Source organism: Talpa occidentalis, unplaced genomic scaffold (genome assembly GCF_014898055.3).
Source record: "Talpa occidentalis isolate TD23 unplaced genomic scaffold, MPIMG_talOcc4v2.1 talOcc4.16, whole genome shotgun sequence".
Classification (NCBI taxonomy): Eukaryota; Metazoa; Chordata; class Mammalia; order Eulipotyphla; family Talpidae; genus Talpa; species Talpa occidentalis.
Genome location: NW_023601653.1, coordinates 3,944,974 through 3,969,471, shown reverse-complemented (window position 1 = coordinate 3,969,471; position 24,498 = coordinate 3,944,974). Strand labels below are relative to the sequence as shown.

Genomic DNA, 24,498 nt, shown 5'->3' with positions numbered 1-24,498 from the left:
TATTAGATATAATGACTTGGAGTCTGGCTATAGGATGTGGGGGTGAGAGGGTGGAAGGGTAATAAATGGGTACTCCTTTGCTGACCACAGCAACTCTCCTGTACATACCTGGGAGACTGCCCATAGGTGTTCTGCTAAGAATAACTGCTCTGACCATAACTAGTCAGCTGTGAAGAAGACGAGCTGGCCTGAGGTTAGGAGGGTAGTACAGTGACTCGCTACATGGGGGTAACTGGAGTTACTAGGGTGAGACTGATATTCTCAGTGGGTTTGTTACCATCCTGTGGTATTGTAGCTGCAGTGGCTGGCTGCTGCCCATAGGCTGGGTAAGCAGGCTGAATGCCATGGGCAGACTGAGCTACATAGGAGGCCTGGGGGTAGTGACTATAGCAGTGGTGGCATAAGTACCAGTGCCATACCTTGCACTGACTGTCCACTTGAGGAGCAACTGGAGCACATCCAGTAGCACAACCAGTGGGAGGCTGTCCATAAGAAACTGGAGAGGTGGTCTGCCCACAGGTTGCAGTGGTCTGAGGCTGAGTATAGCTGATAGCAGTGGGCTGTCCACAGGTTCCGTGGCTTTGTTGCCTGCATGCCTAGGTGGTCTCCGCATACCCTTGAATGGGTTGGGTGCTATAGGCACAGAAAGCCCTGCTTGGCTGCTGCTTGGCTGTAGGCACTACAATCCACAAGCGCCATTTTCCTCCTCCTCATTCTGTCAACGTCCAGCTTTTAAAAAAAAAAAATACTTAAAATTCATGGGTCATGACCTCTGGGGAAATCTCTGGGAAGCTAAAACAAGCAAAGATGCCTGGGGGTTAGCATTCTTCTCATTCTCCAATTGCCAAAGTCGGATTAATTTTCATTTACTCATCTCCAGTTCCATAATCAGCTTCTTGATTGAAAGGAAGGGAGTAGGGGACTTTCTCTAGAATTTCAAGCGACAATAAGCTTTATTGAAAATCTGATAAGGAATGTGATTGCATAACCTTTCTTCTCACTGCCAACTATGTTCCAGGTGGGAACTCCACTATGAAAGCATTCTAATTTTCCTGTCCAAATTTGCCAGATTGCAGAAAGCTGCCTTAAGCAAAGCCATTTAATTCCACTTAAAAAGTTTCCTCATTCCAAAGTCTGAACAAGAGTAAGTTTCTAATAGCATTTGTAATTGATCAGGAAAGAAAAATAAATTCCATTGTCAATCCCTGGGGCATGTGGCTAAGCCATCTTAATAAAGGCACTAACAAACTAAGTTATGCTCAGAGAATTTTTACTCAGTTATCTGAAAAGCAGAATGGAAGGAGGAGAGACACTACCAATACCCATAAAATACCCATGAGTTTTACCTACATTATTTCACTTAATCTTGAACATCCCTACAAAATATATCCCCATTTCACTGATGAGGACATAACCCAGAAAAGTTGACACTAGCTCAAGGTGAAACCTTTAAGCAGCTACCATGGCCCAAAATCTTTCCATTAAACAAATGTTTAAATAAGGACTAAATTACAGAACTCTTCCACATGACCCATGTACTAACAGATAAGCGCTCACACATTTCGTTTGGAGATGTAATCATCAATTATACTATTTCTCAATGGGGAAAGTGTTTAGGATTCCTACTTGGTGACATCAGGCCTACAGGAAGCACTTCTGAAGAGATAAGGAAGTTCTGGTGACAAAAGCTATGTGGGTTATTTGCTTTTAATGAAACCAAACGGAGCTCCTTCTTGAAAGCCACATATACTTTCTGGGGGCTAGCAGTGGCTCCCTGACAAAACCACAGGGACTCATGTACAAGGACCATGCCCAGGAATATCTATAAGTGATTTAGGATAGTAGCACTGAGCAACCCACACGAGTGAAACAACTATTTTATCATCAAATCTGGTCAAGTAAGAGAGCGCACATGAAAGCACCTAACTATGGCTAGCATAAAATAGATGCTCAATAAAATCTAGTCACTCCCAATCTCTGCTTCAAGTTATTTGTACAAAAATCAAATAACTGTGCAAGACGGAGTCTCATCATCTCACTTAGTTGGGCAAATTATGAAATGCTCTGTCAAACCTCATCAGAGTTTGCATACCTGGTCCCACATTTGCTAAGAATAGGAACACAATTAGCCACATCTACTGAAGTCAGGAGTTTTCTCTTAAGAATTATTGTATTTCCTCCTTCAATCTCCAACAAATAGCAAATAGACAAGTATTTTTAGGGCAAGTCTCCCCAGCAACTGAGTTCAAAACAACTGAGCAAACCCACCACTACCACTGCACTCTACATTACCATCTGCATTCCTCCATTTCCACGATCACTAAGTGGTAATACACAACCTGGCATATTAAATCACTATTAAAAACCTCTTACTAGGGCAAACTATTCTTTAACCATGTCAATGAGTTGACTTTTGAATGAGATTATCTTTTCTCCAAAAAAATTATTTAATCAATTCTATCATTTAGATGCTTCTGAGATTCAGGCTCTGGAACTGACAATTTCCTACTGTAACTAGAGTTGTTATACTGTGAAGTAATGACTGCTGGACTGAACCCTAAGGATCAAATGAAAATCACAGAAGGGCACATAAAAATCATCTATGTGCTCTTATTTTACAAAAGAAAAAAACTCATACTATAAATGTTAGACAATTTGTTGCCTACAGCTTTAGTGACAACAATTTTTTTTAAAGATTATTTATGCACACAAGAACTGGGGTACTGGCCAGAGGTGGGGGGGTGGTGAGAGGATTCACCAGAGACAGAGTGGGGAACAGAACAGGCAGACTGACTAAAACACACTGCTGAGGGGAACAGCAGCCGAGACAGGAGAGGTCTGCTGCGCCATGTGGGTAGCTTCCTGGCTGGGGAGCGAACTCCTGCTGTAGAGGCTGCAAATAGCTTCACAGTGCTGTGCTTAATCCTTGCACCACCAGGGAGGCCACGTGACAACAATTTTTTTTTTTTAAGATTTATTTATTTATACAAGCACTGGGTACAGTCAGAAGCACAGGAGGGTGAGAGAACTCACCAGAGCCAGAGCGGGGAGCAGAGCAGGCAGGTGGGACCCTCCTCCGGTGGCCCGGGAGCAGCCGGGGATCAAACCGGCGCTGCAGAGGCTGCGGGCAGCTTCGCAACCCAGCGCCCAACGCTGTGCCACCAGGGAGGCCCGTGACAACAATTTTTAAAGGCCAAGTCTACCAATGCCATGTTGGCCAGCTGACCTCTCTCAGATAATATTAACTGGGCTTTATTACAATGTACCAGGTGTTGCACTGGAACAGGGTTTTATATATGTGATGTCATTTAATCTTACCACAATCCTACCAGGGAGGCATTATCAACCCATTTTGTAAATGACGAAAATGGGATTCAAACCCAAATCTGTCTGATGTCAAAATCCTTTGTTTCAAACACTACACTATGCCTCTCCAGTTTCCATTCATTCATCAAATACTCGCTCACCAAGTATAACGTGTCAGGTACTGTCCCAGGAATACTAGTGATGAAGATGGACAAGGTCCCTGCCCTTATGCAGTTTATGGTAACAAAAGAACTTCAAGTATGACTGATAAGCGTGTGTGGGTAGGGGGGGTGCAGAACAGTACTTTTTAAAAAATGGAACAGAACAAGTTTTGACAATATTCACTACCAACCATATATGAAAACAACAAAAATGTGAAAAATAAGCATTGGTAAGCCCGTGGAGAAATGGGAACCCTCATGCACTGTCAGTAGGAAAGCAAAATGAAAATAAATTTAATCTAATCTTAGTGAAAATGACTAAACCAGATTCTGAACCCATCAAAGTTCGGTATTTGAAACAGTATATTTTGAAAGGCAGATAAGCTTGTGTCCTCTCCTTTAGTATGCTGCTGATTCTAGCTAGGACATGAGCTGAAACAGCTCTCATCAGAGAAAGCTGTTTACGAGGATAACAGATCTTTCCAAATTAAAATAAATTGTCAAGATGATACACAGTTCCAATGCCCACTTCTTTTTTCCTCATTCCCATATTCCTGTTCAGTTTCTCCTAGTTAGTTTTTTCTCTGATGTCTCAGCACAGAGACAAACTGACTTCTGGACAGGTAAAGGCAGTTCATTAAGCTCTCTTACTGGACTTGGATTGCTGCTGTGGTAAATGCCACCTCTTGTTTCTGGGCTGTTATCAGATAGAAGGAGTATTTAATCTCCCTGACTTCCTTTTCAAGGGAATGAATGTGCCAAGAAAAGGAGGAGAAGTGATCTAGGTTCACCGTTATCTGAAGTGTTGCACTTTTATCCATTATGGACTATGTACAACATGCTGTTCAGCTTCACCTGGAATGTACCATCATGCTTCATTTTATCTACGAAACCAATTTTGTAAAGATCTTATGTTGGTTGCACTGAGAGAAAACAGTATGAATTAGATGCAGCTACTACTGCCCAAAAGCCCCTGCACCTCCCATCCCATGATGAACTATGACATTAATAGAAAGAAAAGGTCTCAATGAAGTCACAGTAACTAAAACAGTATGGTACTGGAATAAAAACAGACACACTGACCAATGGAATAGAGCTGAGAGCCCAGTACAAAAGCCATTCACATGGACAGTTAATCTACAACAAAAGAATGAAGAGTAGACAGTGAGAAAAGGAAAGTCACCTCAATAAATGGTGCTGGGAAAACTGGTCAGCCACATGCAGAAAAATGAAACTAGACCACTCTCACATACACACCAAAATTAACCTGAAATGGAATAAAGACTTGCATGAAGACCAGAATCCATTAAGTACATAGAAGAAAACAGGTGAAACACTCCAAAACATTGGCTTCAGTGATGGCTTTAGGGATCTGATTTCAATAGAAGGTAAATAAAAGCAAAAATAAACAAATGGGGCCACATCAAACTAAAGAGCTTCTGCACGGTGAAAGAAACCATCCTGAAAACAAAAACACACCTGAACGAGAGAAAATAGCTGCACACCATACATCAGACAAGAAGCTGATACCCAAGATTAATAAAGAACTCATACAGCTCAATAAAAAGAGAACAAAGAATCCAATCAAAGTATCATCAGAGGAGCTAAACAGACACTTCTCCAAAGACAGCATACAAAAAGTCAACAGGCACAGGAAAAACTGTTTGACATCATTTATCATCAGGGAAATGCAAATCAAAACCAAATGAAGGGCCTCCTCGGTGGTGCAGCGGTTGAGTGCTGGGTTGTGAAGCTGCCCGCAGCCTCTGCAGCGCTGGTTTGATTCCTGGCTGCTCCCCGGCCTCCGGAGGAGTGTCCCACATGGTGCACAGACCTCTCCTGCCGCCCACTGCTCCCCTCAGCAGTGTACTTCAGTCCTTCTGCCTGCTCTGCTCCCCGTTCTGGTGAATTCTCTCACCCTCCCACGCTTCTGACAGTACCCAGTGCTTATATAAATAAATAAATAAATCTAAAAAAAAAACACACACACACACAAAAAAAAACAAATGAAATACCACCTCATTTTTGTGAAAACAGCCCAAATCAATAAAAACAGAAACTTGGGGCCTCCCTGGTGGCACAAGGGGTTAAGTCTCAGTACTATGAAGCTATCTGCAGCCACTGCAGCACGAGTTTGATCCCAGCCAGCCAGAGAGCTACCCACAGGGTGCAGCAGACCTTTCCTGCCTCGCCCTCTGCTCCCCTCAAGCAGTGTATTTCAGCAGATCTGCCTGTTCTGCTCCCCACTGTCTCTGGTGAATCCTCTCGCACGCACCCCATCCCGCACCTCTGGTCTACACCCCAGCTCTTGTATGCATCAATTTTAAAAAATTTAATTTAAAAAAAAAAAAACCAGAAACTTTACAAATGTTGGCCAGGGTATGGAGAAAAAGGAATTCTCATTCAATGCTGGTGGGAATGTAGACTGGGCCAGGCCCTGTAGAAAACAGTACAGAGGTTTCTCAAAATATGTATAGTAGATATGCCATATGATCCAGCAATTCCCACTCCTTGTCTTTTATCCAAAGAATGCAAAAACACAATTTGAAAGGATATATACATTCCTGTGTTCGTTGCTACAGCTACAATAGCCAAATTATGGAAACAACTTAAGTGCCCAAGTATAATGAGTGAATTAAGAAGAGGGAATATATATACATGAGGAAGTACTATTCAGCAAAAAAAAAAAAAAAAAATTAAAAAGATGAATTCTTGCCATTTATGACAAAGTGGATGGAATTAGAAGGGATTAAACTATGTGAAATAAATCAGAGGAAGGCAGACAAATACCAGAAGACTTCATTCATATGTGGAATATAAAGATACAAAACAAAGGAACTGGCAAAACTAAACCAAAACAAAATCTGAAAATATGACTGCAGCACTGAGGCCACTAGAAGAAGAAGGCAGGGATGGAGACAACACGAAGAGGGTCCAACGGAACACAAAGGTGAACGGGTGCTGGTGGGGGGGTGGGGTGAGGTGATGTCCATCTGAGCAGATGAAACACGTACTGTGCTGTAAACCAATGTTACCTCAAAAAATAAATAAAAAAGGTCTTGATTTTTTAAAAAAGAAATGTGAAGCATAAACAAATTATAAGAGATCACTACAAGAAGAGAATCTCACTACAGAAGAGAATCTGAAAACAATTTTAGGGTTGAATGATTCATTTGTAATTATCAAATACAAGAAGTCGTTCTGCAAAGGAGTTAAGGCCTCAGGTTTACTTTAAAAATTGGGGGGGGAGAGAATTATTTCCTCCTAGTCTGTGGCTCACCTTTTCATCTATTAGAGTGTCTTTTGAAAAACAAGTTTTTAGGGCCTCCCTGGTGGCACAAGGGGTTAAGTCACAGCACTTTGAAGCTATCCGCACCACTGCAGCATGAGTTCAATCCCCGGCCAGGGAGCTGACCCACATGGCATATCAGACCTCTCTTGTCTTGCCCACTGCTCCCCTCAGCAGTATATGTCAGTCAGTCTGCCTGTTGTGCTCCCCACTCCATCTCTGGTGAATCCTCTCATCCCCACACCTCTGGCCTACACCCCAGCTCTTGTATGCATAAATAAAAATAAATATTAAAAAAAAAAAAAAACAAGGACAGAGCAAGGAAGGAGAAGGGATGGGTCAATTTCATTCTTTCAACAAGTACTGAGTGAGCATCTACTATAGGCCATGCCAAGTGCTATGCTAGATGCTGGGGATAAAGCAGTGGAAGAAACAGACACTGTCCCTGGCTTCATGAAGCTTATTAGAATGAAAACTACATAATTATTTGACTATAAGTGTCAGAAGAAAAAATATAAAAATATAAAAATCAGCATGCACTAAATGCCTATTACACGCTAAATGCTTTACATGTGGCTTTATTTTACCTTCACAATGATCCTATGAGGAAGTACAGATCTAGAAAGATTAATTCCCTTGAAGCAATGAGCTGTACAACCAGGACTGAACACAAGTGCATTCAACTCCAAAACTCTTCAAACTATCACCAAACAGTAGGTAAATCCTCTATTTTTAAAAACAAAACAAAGAAGTAGCCAGAAAAAGTAGAGAAGGTCATGCAGGTAAAATTTTGAAGCTCCCAGATCTAGAAAGAGCTTGCTTTCTATTTTTTTATTATTATTATTATTATTTGGGCTAGCTCACCTAATTACTTTTGTTAAGTTTATTTTTATTTATTTATGCACAGAAGAACTGGGGTGTAGGCCAGAGGTGCAGGGGGTGAGAAGATTCACCAGAGACAGAGTGGGGAGCAGAACAGGCAGATCACCTGAAATACACTGCTGAGGGGAGCAGCGAGCAAGACAGGAAAGGTCTGCTGCACCATGTGGGTCACCTCTCTGGCCAGGGATCAAACTCAGGCCTCAGTGGCTAGCAACAGCTTGATGGCACTGAGACTTTAACCCCTTCACCACCAGGGAGGCCTACTAGAAAGAGCTTTCTAATATACTCACTTGAAGGTGAATTTTGGAAGATATTCAAAAAACCCTTAGCACTCTCCAAATAGAACAAAAGGTTATACTATAATTAACTCAGTTTTATTTAGGTACCTAGCAGGTTATTAAACATGTTGAAAATAAATGCCTTGAATAGCTTGTCCAAACTATTCAGATCATGCCTAGTTTTCATACATATTGTTTTTGCCAGGATCACCTTCAAGCAGCTTTCAGGAAAAGTCAAAGTGGGGGGGGTTAAGTAAATCATGCTGCAGAGAGACTAATTTATGAAAATTATTAAATGTTTGGTTCAATGTATACAAAGATTCATGGCAGATGTCACACAAAAGCAGCAAAAATAAAACACTGAACAGAAAGGAAACATCAACATGATAATGTGAAATCATTCACTAATATATAAAAGTCTGAAAAACAACATCTTTGCCTTTGATATTTTAGGGCATTAACCTGGACTGCACCTAAAAAAGTGAAAAGCTCTTAAATGGGAGTTTTAGTTCAAGGGATTTTGCATAAAAAGTGATTATCGGGCCTCCCCGGTGGCTCAGCGGTTGAGCGAGGGGTTGTGAAGCTGCCCGCAGCTTCTGCAGCGCCAGTTCGATCCCCGGCCTCACGGGTGAGGGTCCCACATGGTGCTCAGGCCTCTCCTGCCACCCACTGCTCCCTCAGCAGTGTACTTCCTGCTCTGCTCTCACCTCTGGCTCTGGTGAATTCTCTCACCCTCCCGCACTTCTGACTATACCCAGTGCTTGTATAAATTAAAAAAAAAAAAGTGATTATCACTGGGCCTCCCTGGTGGCGCAAGGGGTTAAACACCGCACTATGAAGCAATCCAAAGCCTCTGCAGCACGAGTTCAATCCCTGGGACGGCCAGGGAGCAACCCACATGGCGAGGCAGACCTCTCCTGTTTCGCCCGTTGCTCCCCTCAGCAGTGTATTACAATCAGTCTGCCTGTTCTGTTCCCCACTCTATCTCTGGTGGCTCCTCTCACCCCCTCGCATCTCTGGCCTACACCCCAGCTCTTATATGCATAAATAAATCTTTAAAAAAAAAAGTGATTATCACATGTATCAAGGGTAAGAAATGGCCCTTACCTTTTCATTTCTAACTTGTTTTCTCGCTACTTCTTAAAGAATAGGCAAAACAACACATGTGGCAAATTTTAAAAGTTTGCTTTAAATATTTCATATAAAAGCAATAAAGCCAGTTTCAGCCACAATAACACCATTCTATTACTAAAATGCAATATGGTGTGTGTGTTCTAAAGTATGAAGAGAAGACAACTTTCCAAGTTCTTATAAATTTTGTGGTAGTGAAAATATGTACAAATTAACCACAATTTAGAGATTCTGGCATCATTTACAACATTTATTATTAACTTCACTAATTGAAACACTGACAAATTTTTTTTATTTTGGATATTATAATATGCCCTTATTTAGTAAACATTTATTGAGTAACTTAAGATATAAAGTCACTATTATATATTTCACTTCAGGAATGGTAACAAGATACACATAAGGAATACTGCAAAAATTATTTTGGGAGCTACAACACCTTGATTACTACCATAAAGAATTCTCTGGCCTCCCTGGTGGGGCAAGGGGTTGAGTCACAGCACTATGAAGTTATTCGTAGCCACTGCAGCATGAGTTCAATCCCCGGCCAGCCAGGGAGCTGACCCACATGGTGCAGCAGACCTCTCCTGTCTCGCCCACTGCTCCCCTCAGCAGTGGATTTCAGCCTGTTCTGTTCCCCACTGTCTCTGGTGAATCCTCCCCCGCTCCCCACCAGCCTTTGGCCTGTACCCCAGCTCTTGTATGCATAAATAAATCTTAAAAAAAAAAAAGAATTCTCACTATACTGACATTTTCACTATGTAAAAGAAAGTGAACAAGGACAAGCGTTTACTGGAGGCAAAGTTAGGCACTTCTTCATACACATCATTGTAGGGAGTTGGCATCTTTTTTTTTTTTTTTAAAGATTTACCCATTTATTTATACAAGCACTGGGTACAGTCAGAAGCGCGGGAGGGTGAGAGAACTCACCAGAGCCAGAGTGGGGAACAGAACAGACAGACCAACGAAGCACACTTGCTGAGGGGAGCAGCGGGCGGCAGGAGAGGTCTGCGCGCCATGTGGGACCCTCCTCCGGTGGCCGGGGAGCAGCTGAGGATCGAACCAGCGCTGCAGAGGCTGCGGGCAGCTTCGCAGCCCAGCGCTCAACTGCTGCGCCACCAGGGGAGGCCCAGGAGTTGGCATCTTCTAATTCAAAGACAGACCTTGGTTCGGATCCTAACTATAATTTTCCTAAATTAGCTCACCTTTTCTAGCTTCTCTTTCTTCATCTGCAAAATGGTGCTACCACTTATTTCACAGATCCTGTATAACAATTAATGAGTTAGCACAATGACTAACATAAAATAGATGCCAACTGTTGCTCCCTTTACATTTCTTCATAATTCTCTGTAACAACCCCATGTTGTAAGAATTATTAACTCCACTTTATAGATGAGGAACCTGGGTCACACAAAGGGTAAGCAGTCAGCCCATGCTTACACAGCTGATAACTGTCAGTACCTCTCTCTGCTCATGCCCTTAGAACTTGACATGTTACTTCACTACTTATTTAACTCTCACATACTAGGAAGTTTAGGATTTTTTTTAAAGATTTTTTTTATTTATTTATGCATACAAAAACTGGGGTATAGGCCAAGATGCAGGGGGGAAGTGGGGAGTGCTGGTGAGAAGATTCACCAGACACAGAGTGGGGAGCAGAACAGGCCAATTGTCTGAAATACACTGCTGAGGGGAGCAGCAGGCGAGACAGGAGAGGTCTGCTGCGCCACATGGGTCAGCTCCCTAGCTGGGGATTGATCTCATGGAGATAGCTTCATAGTGCTGAGACTTAATCCTTTTTTTTTTAAGATTTATTTTTTTTTTTTTTTATTTATTTATACAAGCACTGGGTACAGTCAGAAGCACGGGAGGGTGAGAGAATTCACCAGAGCCAGAGCGGGGAACAGAACAGGCTGAGGGGAGCAGTGGGCGCGGCAGGAGAGGTCTACGCGCCATGTGGGACCCTCGCTGGTGGCCGGGGATCGAACCAGTGCTGCAGAGGCTGCGGGCAGCTTCGCAACCCAGCGCTCAACTGCTGCGCCACCAGGGAAGCCCGAGACTTAATCCTTTACAGGGAGACCGGAGGGGTTTAGGATTTTTTTCAAATTATACCCATTATACTTTAAAACTTGATAACCAGAACAGATGTTTAAAAAAAACAAATTCAGGCCTCACTGGTGGCGCAAGGGGTTAAGCACTGCACTATGAAGCAATCTGCAGCATGAGATCAATTCCCAGCTGGCCAGGGAGCAACCCACATGGCAAAGCAGACCTCTCCTGTCTCGCCGCTGCTCCCTTCAGCAGTGTATTTCAGTCAGTCTGCCTGTTCTGTTCCCCACTGCTCCCTTCAGCAGTGTATTTCAGTCAGTCTGCCTGTTCTGTTCGAAGCTGCCCGTGACCTCTGTCTCTGGTGAATCCTCTCACCCCCTACATCTCTGGCTCTGTCCCCGCCCTCTCGCGCTTCTGACTACCCAGTGCATGTATAAAACAAACAAACAACAAGTAAAATAAAATAAAATAAAAAGCATGCCTCTATAAAATCATAAAATAAATAACAAATTCCATATATAACTTTAGAGATAAAAAACTATAGTAGACTACCTCTCCAAATTCAGTAACAAATGGAGATACATTCTAAATTTCAAACTAAACTATCTAAATTACTCATTACTGGCACTCATTTATTCAGAATGATTTCCAAATGCATAATAAATAACAGGAGTGATTTGGCCTCCCTGGTGGCACAAAGGGTTAAGACACAACCTAGGAAGCTATCCAAAGCCACTGCAGCAGGAGTTCAATGCCCAGCCAGGGAGCAACCCTCATGGCGCAGCAGACCTCTCCTGACTCACCCACTGCTCCCCTCAGCAGTGTATTTCAGTCAGTTTGCCTGTTCTGTTCCCCGCTCTGTCTCTGGTGAATCATCTCATCCCACACACACACACGCAACGCTGGTCTGTACCCCAGTTCTTGTATGCAGAAATAAATCTTTTAAAATATGTATATATAACAGGAGTGAGGAAGCAAATCAACCCAATATAACAGAAAATAAAAACAGTCTCTGAAAAATAGAAATTTTCACAATGTTCAGTCTTCTAAGGGTATTGTAGGTCTCTTCTTACTGCTGTGTGATGCAGCCTTAACACAGGGCGAGGCACTGGTCCAGGCTCAGCCACTAGATTGCTGTGAACCTCAAACCATTTAATTTCTCAGTACTTCCATTCAACTAAACAATGAGAGTTGGGCTTGAGTCACTGAACCACAGAACTAAAGGCAACTTAAGCAATTTGCTCCACCCGAGACACAGCTGGCAATTCACCCAATTTAGGTGTTGCTTTAACACCTGCAGCAACACAGATTTCAATTAACATACCTCTGGTGGAGTGAGATAGTATTTTTAAGAATCCTGGATTCTTTTGTGACTCAGTCACAACAGTTCTCATTCTAGGTATTTTTACCTAGCTCCACCTCTAAGCTCTTTTGAAGCACTACTGATTCTAGTTAACCCATTCTGCATATAGAAGGCATAATCTTTTTATTTTTTTTTTTATGAAAAAGTCTAGTTATTTCATCTTTGAACTAAAACAACTATAAAGTCTAATACATATATTGATAAAGTAAGTAAATTTTACTGAAGTTTAATAAGAAAAAAATAACTTCATAGTTTCGTGAGTTTATGTATTTGTTAATAAAGATTTGAAGTTTCTTTTTTTTCTCAATGTTATATTTTATTTTATTTTTTTAATAATAAATTTTATTTTTATATTCCCCATACAATTGCAGCCCCCCCATTCTGACCCCAATCTCTCCCCTCCCACCCCCGCCCCCTTAAAAGTGTCTCTGGTTCGTAGTTTTTTGTTGATTGATTTTCACTTTCTTATAGTTATTCGTTTTCCTGGTCCCTTATTTAAGTTTTCTAGATTCCTGCTATGAGTGAGACCATCCGGTATTTTTCTTTTTCTTTTTGGCTTATTTCAAGGCATAATCTTTTTAAAAGGAACAACAAAAGAAATGAGGTACTCTTCACAAGCAACCACACACCTCCTGAAGTCTTATTTTAAGTGTAGAGATTCAGGTAAATAAAATGACTGTTTCAGGGCCTCCCTGGTGGCACAGGAGTTAAAATCTGAGCGCTATCAAGCGACTGCCAGCCACTGAGGCATGATCATGGCCAGGAAGCTAATGCACATGGCGCATCAGACCTCTCCTATCTCACCCACTGCTCCCCTCTGCAGTGTATTTCAGTAGATCTGCCTGTCTGCTCCCCACTCTGTCTCTGGTGAACCCTCTCACCCCCTCAAGTACCTCTGCCTACACCCTAGTTTTTGTATGCATAAATAAAATATTTTTAAAAATTAATAAAATCACTGGTTCACTCTACAACATGAAAATGATCTACACATAGGTAAGAACCGGGGTACAGATCAGTTGTGCAGGAGGGTGAGAGGATTCACCAGAGACAGAGCGGGGAACAGAACAGGCAGAGTGACGAAATACACTGCTGAGGGAAGCAGCGGGCGAGACAGGAGAGGTCTGCTTGCCATGTGGGTTGCTCCGAGGCCAGTGGGGATGGAACCAGCACTGCAGAGGTTGCGGACAGCTTCACAGCCCTGCACTCAACTGCCTGCGCCACCAGGGAGGCCCTTAAATGCCTCTTTCTAACACAATCATTCTACAGTTGCTCACCTCTGACTCCTACCTCACTCACTCATTCACCCATAATCAGTTCTACATTACTGCCAAAAAGTTATTAATGATGATGATGATGACGACACACATACAGCTGTTCCAAGGACTAAGCATATTTTTAATTTATTTAATCCTCATTGCAGCAAAATAAAATAGGTATCATTACTACCCCTATTTTACAGTGAATAACTAAGATAAAGCAGCAAGAGGATCACAGTCACACACCCAAAGTCACACAGCTAGCAAGTGGTGGAGCCAAATTCAAAGTCAGGAAAATGGAATAAAGTAGTTCTTAACTACTTAAACTCTGTAACTGCTTGTCTGTCATGCTGATAAATTACTGTTCTCTTCAATCTCAGAAATATTACTCCACCCTCACCTTACACCATGATCAAATATTTGTCCTAAAGTGTCCAATGTTGGCCTAAACTACTTAAAACACTTCACAGGGCCCTCATTCGGTGTCCATTTCTACATATTAGCCTACCATGTGGAATGCCCACAGTAGGCAAGCAATATATATTTACAGTAAATACATATGTGTTTAATATATGTAATTTATTTATATATCATATATAATGGATTTATTATAAATACAAATATACATTTAATAAGTATGTATGTTGGGCCTCCCTGGTGGCGCAGGCAGTTGAGTGCAGCGCTATGAAGCTGTCCGCAGCCTCTGCAGTGCCAGTTCCACCCACATGGCAAGCAGGCCTCTCCTGTCTCACCCGCTGCTCCCCTCAGCAGTGTATTTCAGTCAGTCTGCCTGTTCTGTTCCCCGCTCTGTCTCTGGTGAATCCTCTCACCCTTCCAAACATTGTGCCTGTACCCCGGTTCTTGTATGCATGAATAAATAAATCTTTAAAATATATATATATGTTTGTATTAAAAGATTACATCTTTCCCAATTCCCTCATCTTCCCAAATGTAGTATTTCCCTACCCTGAATCCTCTCCTCCCCTCTGACAGCACTTTGTACCTTATTTCACACTTTTTTTTTCCCTACACAATCCACTGTGGTAGCCAATCTCCACGATGGCCCCTACTGATCTTCACCTCCTGGTACTCACATCTTTGTACACCATCCCACAACATATGACTAATAGAATACTGGAGAAATGATGGTATGTGACTTCGAAGCTCAATAATAAAAACAGTGCAACTTGGCCTCTTGAATTATTTCCTCTGAGGGAGGCCAGCTGCACTGCCATAACATGTAAGTGGTTCTAAGAAGTAGCCCACCTGGAGAGGCACTGAGACCTAGAACCAACAGCCTGTACCAACTTGCCAGTGATGTGAGTAGCCAGAAGAGGATTCACTAGCCTCAGTCAAACATTCAGCTGACAGTCAGCCACCCAGCTGACACACCACTGCAATCTCCTGAGACCCTGACCCTCTCAGCCAAGCTATTCCCAAACTCCTGACACAAAGTGTCAGAAACTGAGAGCTAATGGTTGCTGTTGTCTTCATTTTTGAAGTAATCTGTTATACAACAATAGGTATCTCAGACACCGACTCTAAAACTGTAAACCCCTTGAAAATACAGACTGTTCCCTGATTCTCAAAACTCCACTAAGCTCTTAGAAATAAACAATGCCGGGCCTCCCCAGTCACGCAGCAGTTGAGCGCTGGGCTGCAAAGCTGTCAGCAGCCTCTGCAGCGCCAGTTTGATCCCCAGCCGCCAGCAAGGGCCCCACATGGCGCGCAGACCTCTCCTGCCGTGCCCGCTGCTCCCCTCAGCAGTGTACTTCGTTGGTCTGCCTGTTCTGTTCCCTGCTCTGGCTCTGGTGAATCCTCTCACCCTCCCATGCTTCTGACTACACCCAGTACTTATATAAACAAATAAATAAATCTTTAAAAAAATAAATAAACAATGCTGGGCCTCCCTTGGTTAGGTAAAGTCTCAGGGCTATCACCACGACAATACCCGGGCAGGGAGGTGACCCACATGGCACAGCAGACCTCTCCTGTCTCACCTGCTGCTCCCCTCAGCAGTGTATGTCAGTAGATCCACCTGTTCTGCTCCCCACTCTATCTCTGGTGGATCCTCTCACCACCACCCCCACCTCTGGCCTATACCCCAGTTCTTCTGCATAAAATAAAATCTTAAAAAAAAAAACCCACATCTTATTAAAAAATAATAAACAATGCCTATATTTGTTGAATTGTGTCAGTGGGCCACTTTGTTCAATATTTTTTTCAAAATGTATCCACTTATAAATTACTCCCTATACCTATACTGTTCATCTATAATCTATCCAGGTCCTCCCTCTCTTTCAAAGACCTTCTGAAATATAACCTCCTGACCAAAGTTTTTTCTCAGTAGATGAAAATGTTCCTTATGTTAATCAATTCTATGAACCATTTACAAACACACGCATACACCACGCACTGTAATTACACATTTGTTCACATTCATTTTAATTCTACACATCTTTACTAAACATCAACCATGTCCTAAGAACTGCTCTTCCAACTGGGAAAAAATATATATCCCTGCCCTTGCATACCTTACAGTCTTATATATGCTCTCATCAGAGTGGTCTCACTAAATACAACCATCTTTGTTAATATTACTTCAAAATTCTACTCTCCCTTTTTTATAGATTACTCAAAACTATTGGTCATATGACTGCATATCCTATTCTTGGCGCACTTAATATTTAAATTGCATTCTCAAGAAAATTCCAAACCTGGGCCTCCCCTATGGCGCAGCGGTTGAGCGCTGGGTTGCAAAGCTGCCCGCAGCCTCTGCAGCGCTGGTTCGATCCCCAGCAGCGGCGAGGGTCCCACATGGCGCGCAGACCTCTCCTGCCGCCTGCTGCTCCCCTCAGCAGTGTACTTCGTCAGTCTGCCTGCTTTGCTCTCCCCTCTGGTTCTGGTGGATTCTCTCACCCTCCTGCGCTTCTGACTGTACCCAGTGTTTATATAAATAAATAAATCTTTTAAAAAAAAAAAAAGTCCAAACCTGTCTAACAACCTTGGAAGATGGCCCACACGGAAACGGGGTGTCAATGTCCTCTATTTTTAATGTATTTTCTATGGGCCACATTTCTTAGCAAACATCACATTCATAACTGTAAAATAAGTATAACTTGATAAAAATAACCTTTATTACATAAGTCTGAGCAACTCTAAATCAAACATTAAAATTTATTTCACAGAAAGTATTTCATAATAGAGGCAGTAAAATAACATGTTGGTGAAGCTTCCTCACCTTGCTTGTATTTACTTCTACAAAGCAGAGCGTTAAAGGAAAAAAGCATACATACTCCTCTCTCAGTCTGGCTCTGTTACTACAACCTTAGACAAATTACTCAACTACCCTGAGCCTCACTTTCCCTTTTGTAAAGTGGAGGTAAAATCTACTTCACAGTGGTGTTGTGAGGATTAAACAAATTAAAAGCTTACCTTAATGCCTGTTATCAAGACTATCAAGAGCTGCCTGTTTCCCACCCCACCCCCGAGGGTATATTCCTGCTGTCAGATGACTTGTCTGGAAATCTTTCCAAAATCAGTTACTTCTGTTTGGAATGATCCCTCCTTCATCCAGTGAGTTAAGATTCAGCTCAAATGCCATCCTTGCTTTGAAGTCCAAAGAAAACGCTCCCTAACCCTTCCATTCAGTTCTGGGCATGCCACTTTCTGCCTCTCCCTCTAGACTGTGAGTTCCTCATGTGCAGGGACCCTATCTCACTGATCTTGATCACTTCAGTTTTTAGGAAAACACCTGACACATTGCAGACATGGAACAAAAGTTAGTTGAATACATGAATGAATGAAATCATTACTTTAGTTCCTATAACTACTCCTGGGTGACCCAAACTTTATGGTTTTGCCCTTTATGGGCAAAGATGGTGTTTTATACTTCCTTTGAATCTTCCTCACAGCGCGCAGCAGAGTACTTAGGTTGTGAGAAGTCTGCAATAAATACTTCTGGATTACGGGATACATATTACTCTTCCAACTCATGTGATTTTACTCTAAATTTTAAATTTTATACTAATAGATTTGACTTTGGGAAGTTTTTTAAACTGAGCTCTTCTTAACAGTTACTGGCAAGGAACTAAAGCAAACACTAGGACTAGACTACAATCAGTTTTTCTTTGCATGTGTTTTTGAAAGAAGCACTAATTGTTTGTTTCTAAGTCATTTCATAAGAAACTGAGTACCATGAAGTCCTTCGATTCACTAGGAAAAATGCAAAGACACTAGAGAAAACTTAGTTTAATAACTTTCAGCCAAAGGTTCCCCACCCTGCAGTCATAGGGCTGTAGGCCAGCTGGCTGTACCACCTCAGCCCTGGGAGGTGGCTGCTCTTCAACAGTAAAACTGCCTAAGTGAAATTCGGAGGATTTTGCTGGGTTGTTTTTGTTTTGTGTGTGTGTGTGTGTGTGTGTGTGTGTTGTTTTGTTTTTTTTTTTTTTTTTGGAGGGGGAGTCTTCTAAAGTAAAATGCAAAAACGTAACTTCTTACTGAAAATGAAGATTATCCTATAGGGTTTGGCTTCAGTTAGAAAACCTCTTGAAAAGACCTCAAGACCATTTCAATTTCAGACATCTTACGGATTTAAAAGGAAAACCTGACATGAAGTCAGGTGTCGTTTCATTATTACATCTAAGTGAGGCATGTCACATTCCTGCACACACACACTTCGTGCCAAATCTGGGCTGGTGAGCCGTTAACTGTCCACCAAGCTGCCCTGAGTCATGCTACATAACCGGGAGGAAAAAAGAGAAGTGCCGACAAAGTCAGGTCGGGATGGTCTGAGTCCTGCTCAGCCTGACGGCGAGCACCCCTTGGGCCCTGGCCCTGTGCCGGGCACCGTGTCAGGCCAGGCTTTCACTCCACGCTTACCACGGCCCCAGGGGGCAGGTACCACTGTCACCCCCGTTTTTCAGACCAGGCCACCGACGCCGCAGAGGGCACCGCCGGCAAACGGCAGGTTTGCACGCCGGTGGGGCGTCCTTTCGGGGCGCCCGCGGGGCGGGGGACGCGATCAAAGGGGAACGAGACACAGGCTTCCGCAGAAGGTGACGCTCGGGCAGCCCAGTCCGAGTGGGCCGGAGCCCCTGCACCTGGCGGCCCTCGAGGGCCACGGGCCTCGGCAAGGCCAGGTGCGGCTCCGAGCCCGGGGCCCCGGCGCCGGCCGGGGGTCCTGAGGGGTCGCCGGAGCTGGGAGGAAGCGGGCGCGGCGGGGGCGGGAGCCTCGGCGCCGGCCCACCTGCGAGGCCCGGCCCGCGGGCACAGGTGCACGGGGCCCGCAGCGCCCCGCCCGCCCGCCGACCCCCGAGCGCGCCGCGGGGTCCCCGGGGAAGGATGCGCGGCGCGGCGCGGCGCGGCGGGGCGGGGCGCGGTGGGGGAGGGGTCCCGCCGGACTCACTCACCGCCTGGCGCTCCTCCCGGCCCGGCTCCGCGGCCGTGCCCGCTCCGGCGCTCTCCGCGCGGGCTCCACGTCCAGTCAGGGCGCGCGGGCAGGAGGGAAGTCGGCGCGGGCGGAGGGCGCGTGCGGGCGGAGCCGCGGCACGGGGGACGCTGCAACGCTCGCTCTCGCCGCCGTCGCGGCCACCACAGACGAGGACACCGCCGGCTCCTCTCAGCCGCGGAAGCGACGGGCCCGCCCACCTCCCACTCCCGCCCCGCGCGCTGGAGAAATGACAGCGGCGCTGGCCAATCAGAGGCCTTGTCAGGGCTGGCCCGGCGAACTAAGAGGAGGGCGGGAAGGGAGGGGTTTGAGGAAGGCGAGCACGGCGGCGGGACTTCCTGTGACTGACGGCAGGCGCAGCCAATGGGCAGCAGAGAGGTGACCTCATCGCTGAGGGAAGTCTGGAACTGGCGGAGCTGCTGAGGAGGTGGGAGGCGGGCGGCGGCGGCCGGAGGCGGGGCTTCGGCGCCTTAAAGAGACCGCAGCGCACGGGGCACCCCGCCGGGCGCGGGGCGGCGGAGCCCGCTGCGCTCTGCCGAGTGGCCGAGGGGTCCGCGCTGACCGCGAGCCCGTCCTGCGTCCATCCACCGACCCCGTCCCGAGCCTGCTGTGGGGCCGAGGGGGCCTCGCCTGAGGCTCGCAAGTCGGTTACTTCACTTAGACGCTGCCCAGAAGGAGACACAATGAATCCGACTTCCCGCCGCGGCCCGCGCCCCCGGGGCCGTCGCCCGCGTCCAGGGAGGCCGCCGGCACCGCCCAGCTCCCCTCCTGCCCGGGAGGCTGAGCCCAGGGCCGAGACGCGAAGAGGCTGGACAAGCCCGAGGCGCGATCCGCGTCCCCGGGAGAGCGTCGCGCGGGGAGGACCCCGGGGCGCGGCCTCCTGCGGCTCCACAGCCCGAGGGCGCGCGACCTGCCTGCCCGGCACCCCCTCGCGACGCCCGGGGCCGTGCGCGCGTGTCCACGGGTGTGTGCGCGTGTCCACGTGTGCGCGCGTGTCCACGGGTGTGTGCGCGTGTCCACGCCGGGGCCGCACGTGGACCTGCTCCCTGACCTCAAAAGGGAGAAGGGAGGCGAGCTAAGGGGAGAGAACAAGTCAAACAAGGGCCGCCCGCCCGTTGGAGGCGGCCACGGGCTCCCCCACCCCAGCAATGGAAGGGAGCCCAGAAGAGGAGAAGTAACTCCAGCTCGGCGGGGTGGGAAAGAGGGGGAAGTGCTTTCCAGAAAGCCTCCGGGGGCCAGGCCAGCGGGGTCAGCGGGAGGGTAGCAGCTGCTCCGGGAAGAAGGGGCTGGTGCCTTCCTCCAGTTCTGGAGAGGAGCAGGGAGGACGCACAAAGACTGGGAAAAGGCCCATTCACAACACCACCCCCGCCCCCCACCCCCGTGATTAGGACCCCTGTCCGCCTCCAGAGGTCCCTGGGGAATGCCCACTGGTGTGATTCTCAGAGTAAGGGCAGGAGAGGGTGCCTCTCCCCCTCCAGCAGCTGCAAAAGCCAAAGTAGCCCTCCCCCCTCCCATTCCCAAGGATTGGCCTGCAAGTCCACGGCAAGTGCCCTGCCACACACTGGTCACTGAAGCCTGGCAGTGAGCCGCCTCCTTGCCGCCCCTTCGTCACACACCTTTCCCCAAGGCAAGACTCCTGCAGGAAAGTCCTGATAAAATCATTAATTCACCAAATATTTCCTAAGCAGGCTACTGGAGAGGCCGTGTAAGCTGAAGTGAAGGCACCCCAAGGTAGCGTGTCCCCGGTGGCCCGAGTAACAACACACAGAGCTACACCTCGGAGGAGAAAGTACTGCTGGCTGGAGTAACTGGGTGGGACAGATTTCGCCAAGACAAAACCTGGGTGGTGCACCCTAGATAGCGCCCATGGAATGATTAGTCATGGAAGAGAGGTACCCCCTTTCACAACTCCCCAGCCCACGGGCTCACAACACACCCATTTTTTTTTTTTTTGGACAACTTACATTGTATATTGTACATAGACACATGCGCTTATAGAGAGAGAACTAGTTTATTGATGTTTATTTCTTTTAAGATGTATTTATTTATGCATACAAGAGCTGCGGTGTTGGGGGTGGGGGGAAGGTGAGAGGATTCACCAGAGAGGAGCCACTGAAACACACTGCTGAGGGGAGCAGTGGGTGAGTCAGGAGAGGTCTGCTGCGCCATGTGGGTAGCTCCCTGGCGGGGGATGGAACTCGTGACGCAGTGGCTGTGGACGGCTGCGGATAGCTTCACAGTGGTGTGACTTAACCCCTTGTGTCACCAGGGAGCCCTGATGCTTATTTCTTATGGAAGACCTCCTCCCTCTAAACTCTGACCCCAAAGCCTCAGGTTGTCTCCCAGAGCTTCACAGAGCACATCTAGCCCCACTTTGTCCTGGCAACATTTCCAGTATTTGATGACGCATACCCTTTCCCACACCCTCTACCCTTCTCCCCAAACAAAGGATAAAGTCCCCTTGTCACCATTCCCAGATCATGGTTTACATGCACCTCGCTACCCTAACTACCACGCAGACATCCTTCCTTTTGTCAAGATCTGCCGGTGACGTGTAGTTTCTGTCCTTCCCATAAACATTCTCTTTTTCCTGGTGAGGGGACGCTGATTTCCTCTGGGGACCCTCTCTTCCCATCCTGTTCATTTGGGGGCCACCTGGCTGACGACCACTCACTGGTCCAGGCAGAGCACGTGGCCCAGTCCTGCCCAGTCAAAGCGCAGCTCCCCCTTGGAGTTAGGGAATGCGAGGTGACCCCAGTTAGTACAATCAGAAGGCGCCCTGGGACCTTCCTCTGAACTGCTGGGAGAAAGGGATTCTTCTTGCACCTGGGGCTGGCAGGGAAAGGGTTTGCTTGAGAATAAAGGCGGTGGAAGCATTCAGAGCTGAGCGAGAAATGGTGATGACTACGTTTTGAAAAATTATTTTCTGGCTGTTTAATTGCACAACTGTCTTAGGTCAGGGTCCTTAGTTAGAAACAGCCTGTGAGAAAGAGCGATTGAAGGAAACTCCATCTTGCCTTGACCTGATCCACAATGGAGTGCTCTGGAGTTACCCCACCATGGCCAGCCAGCCAGTAGCTGTGGGCTGGGAAGGGCTCAGGGGCCCCAAAGCTGCTCCCTTCCACGGAGGGTATTTCTCTGGAATTGGAGGCATCTGGAAACCATTACCTGCTTACAGCACAGCAGCTGGGGTCAGGTGCCCTGACCTGTTAAAGAGATCCAGGAGGGGCACCACTTGAGTCTTCTACTGTGGGCCAGTGCATTCCCTTCCCAGCTGGGTTTCTGTTCCTTGCACCCCAAATGCGACTACATGAAATAGTTGTGATCTGACCTCCAGAGGACAGTGAGACCTCAGCCTTCCCTGGTCTAACTCAGTGCCCTAAACCATGAGCTGACCCTTTGCTCAACTCACTTTATAACCAATCCTTCCTACCCTCTCTCCTTCAAGTCCTTCCCCCACCTGACACTGATTTTAAGCCAAGCCCACCATTTCTTGCACTTCTGTAACTAATTCTTTAACACATGGGCAGGATTTTAAGTGTAGCCCTGCTAATAATTAACACGGTCATTTGTCCATTTCCACCCTTGGCTGCAACTTACCATAAATAAAGCTGATCTGATTCCACCGGGCCACCGCTTCTAATTTTGTCGCTATGGCTGCAAGGTGCAAAACACATGACGGAAACCACTAGAAACTGATTTCTTCCCCTCAACCTGCTAATCGATACTCCTGGAAAACCTGCTCTAACTGTGCTTCCTGCTGTCTCTCTTCCTGGGCTGATTCTTCCCACATGTGCTGACCAGCCCCGTCCTCAGCACATCCTACTCATTCCTGCTCCTTCTCAAGACTTTGCTCAAGTTGGTTCCTCTGCCTGCGCACCTCCCACTTCCTCCAGGCAGCTTCCTCCAAGAAGCACTCCAGTATTCCTCCATCCTAAGTGGACCTTTTTAAAAATTAATTTTTTAATGGCAATAACAGTTTTAGAGTCAGGAACAGGCACAGTGCAGGTTTTCTGATCCCATGCAGACCGGGTAAAGGAGGAGTCAGAGTCCTCAGTAGTTTTTTGCAGGTCTTTTATTGGGGTTCAGTGGGTACGTGGTAGGCAGGGGTGCTGGGGGGCTGGGAGGCTGGCAGTCCCCCCAGCCCCCAGCAAATCTTTATCTGGGCTCTCTGGCGTTCTCTGCTTCTGCTTCGGGCTTCTTCTCTTTCGGCTTCTGCTGCTGCTTTCTCGGCTTCTGGCGTCCCTGTGACGCCATCCTTAAAAGCACAGTCTTAGCGCAGGTGTACCTACTTCAGGTGCCGCCATCAGGCATGCATTCAGGATCACAGGGTTCCCTCATCTATCCTGATGGCGGGAGGGCAGAAAAGCCTGATACCTTTTACCTTACCCTACAACAGTGTTCAAGCACTATATAGGTTTCAGGTGTACAGTTTCTCACATCAACAACGGTATATATCACCCTACACCCACCAAAGTCCAGCCCCCTCTATCTGCTCCCCCCCTTCCCCTCTGGTAGCCATCATTTTCTTGTCAGAGTCTAAGGGTTAGTTTTTTGTTTTGCTTGTTCATTTGCTTTGTTTCTTTGTCTTCCACAAATGAGTGTAATAAAAAGGTACTTGTCTTTCTCCTTCAGGCTTATGTCACTTAAAATAATCCCCTCCAGTTCCATAGGTGTGCTTGCAAATGGCAAGATTCAACCCTTTCCTAAATCTTCCACTTCTCTGAGGACGCAGAACTGAGCTCTGAGTTATCTCACTTCATCCTGGTCGTAACCCTGAGTAGGTGCTGTTGTGATCCCCACTTTTCAGATAATGAAACCCAGACTAGGGGAGAGGATTTAAGCAACTCAATGAGTCGTCGCTAAAAACCAGCAAAGTCAGGAATTAGAATTCTGGATGCATTCTATAAACATAAGGAACTAGAAGACACATTTAAAAATGAAATAGCAGCCTCCCTGGTGGCACAAGGGGTTAAGCACAACACTGTGAAAGCTATCCGCAGCCTCTGCAGCACAAGTTCAATCCCCAGGCAGGGAGCTGACCCATATGGAGCAGCCCGCTGTCTCGCCCGCTGCTCCCCTTGGCAGTGTGTTTCAGTCAGTCTGCCTGTTCTGTTCCCCACTCTGTCTCTGGTGAATCCTCTCACCCCCCTGTACCCAGTTCTTGTATGCATAAATAAATCTTTTTTTAAAAAATGAAAATGAAATAGACCATTTCTGCCCACAACCACGTGAGGACAACCGTAGACAGGAAGCAAGAGGAGGGTGAGCTCTTGTCTGTGGGAAGCCAGTAAGGCCACAGGAGGGGGGTTGCCTCTGACAGACAGGAATGAG

At 46.2% G+C, this 24,498-nt stretch overlaps 1 protein-coding gene across 1 annotated transcript in view; it reads right to left on the bottom strand.

Moving 5' to 3' along the window:
• MRTFA (myocardin related transcription factor A) overlaps positions 1-2,804 on the bottom strand; it is a 140,791-nt gene extending 137,987 nt beyond the window's left edge. Inside the window, exon 1 of the mRNA XM_037513500.2 lies at positions 420-2,804. Coding sequence (XP_037369397.1) covers positions 420-594 — 175 coding nt within the window. The 5' untranslated portion in view covers positions 595-2,804. The remainder of the gene's footprint in view (positions 1-419) is intronic.
• Positions 2,805-24,498: the final 21,694 nt, after the last annotated feature.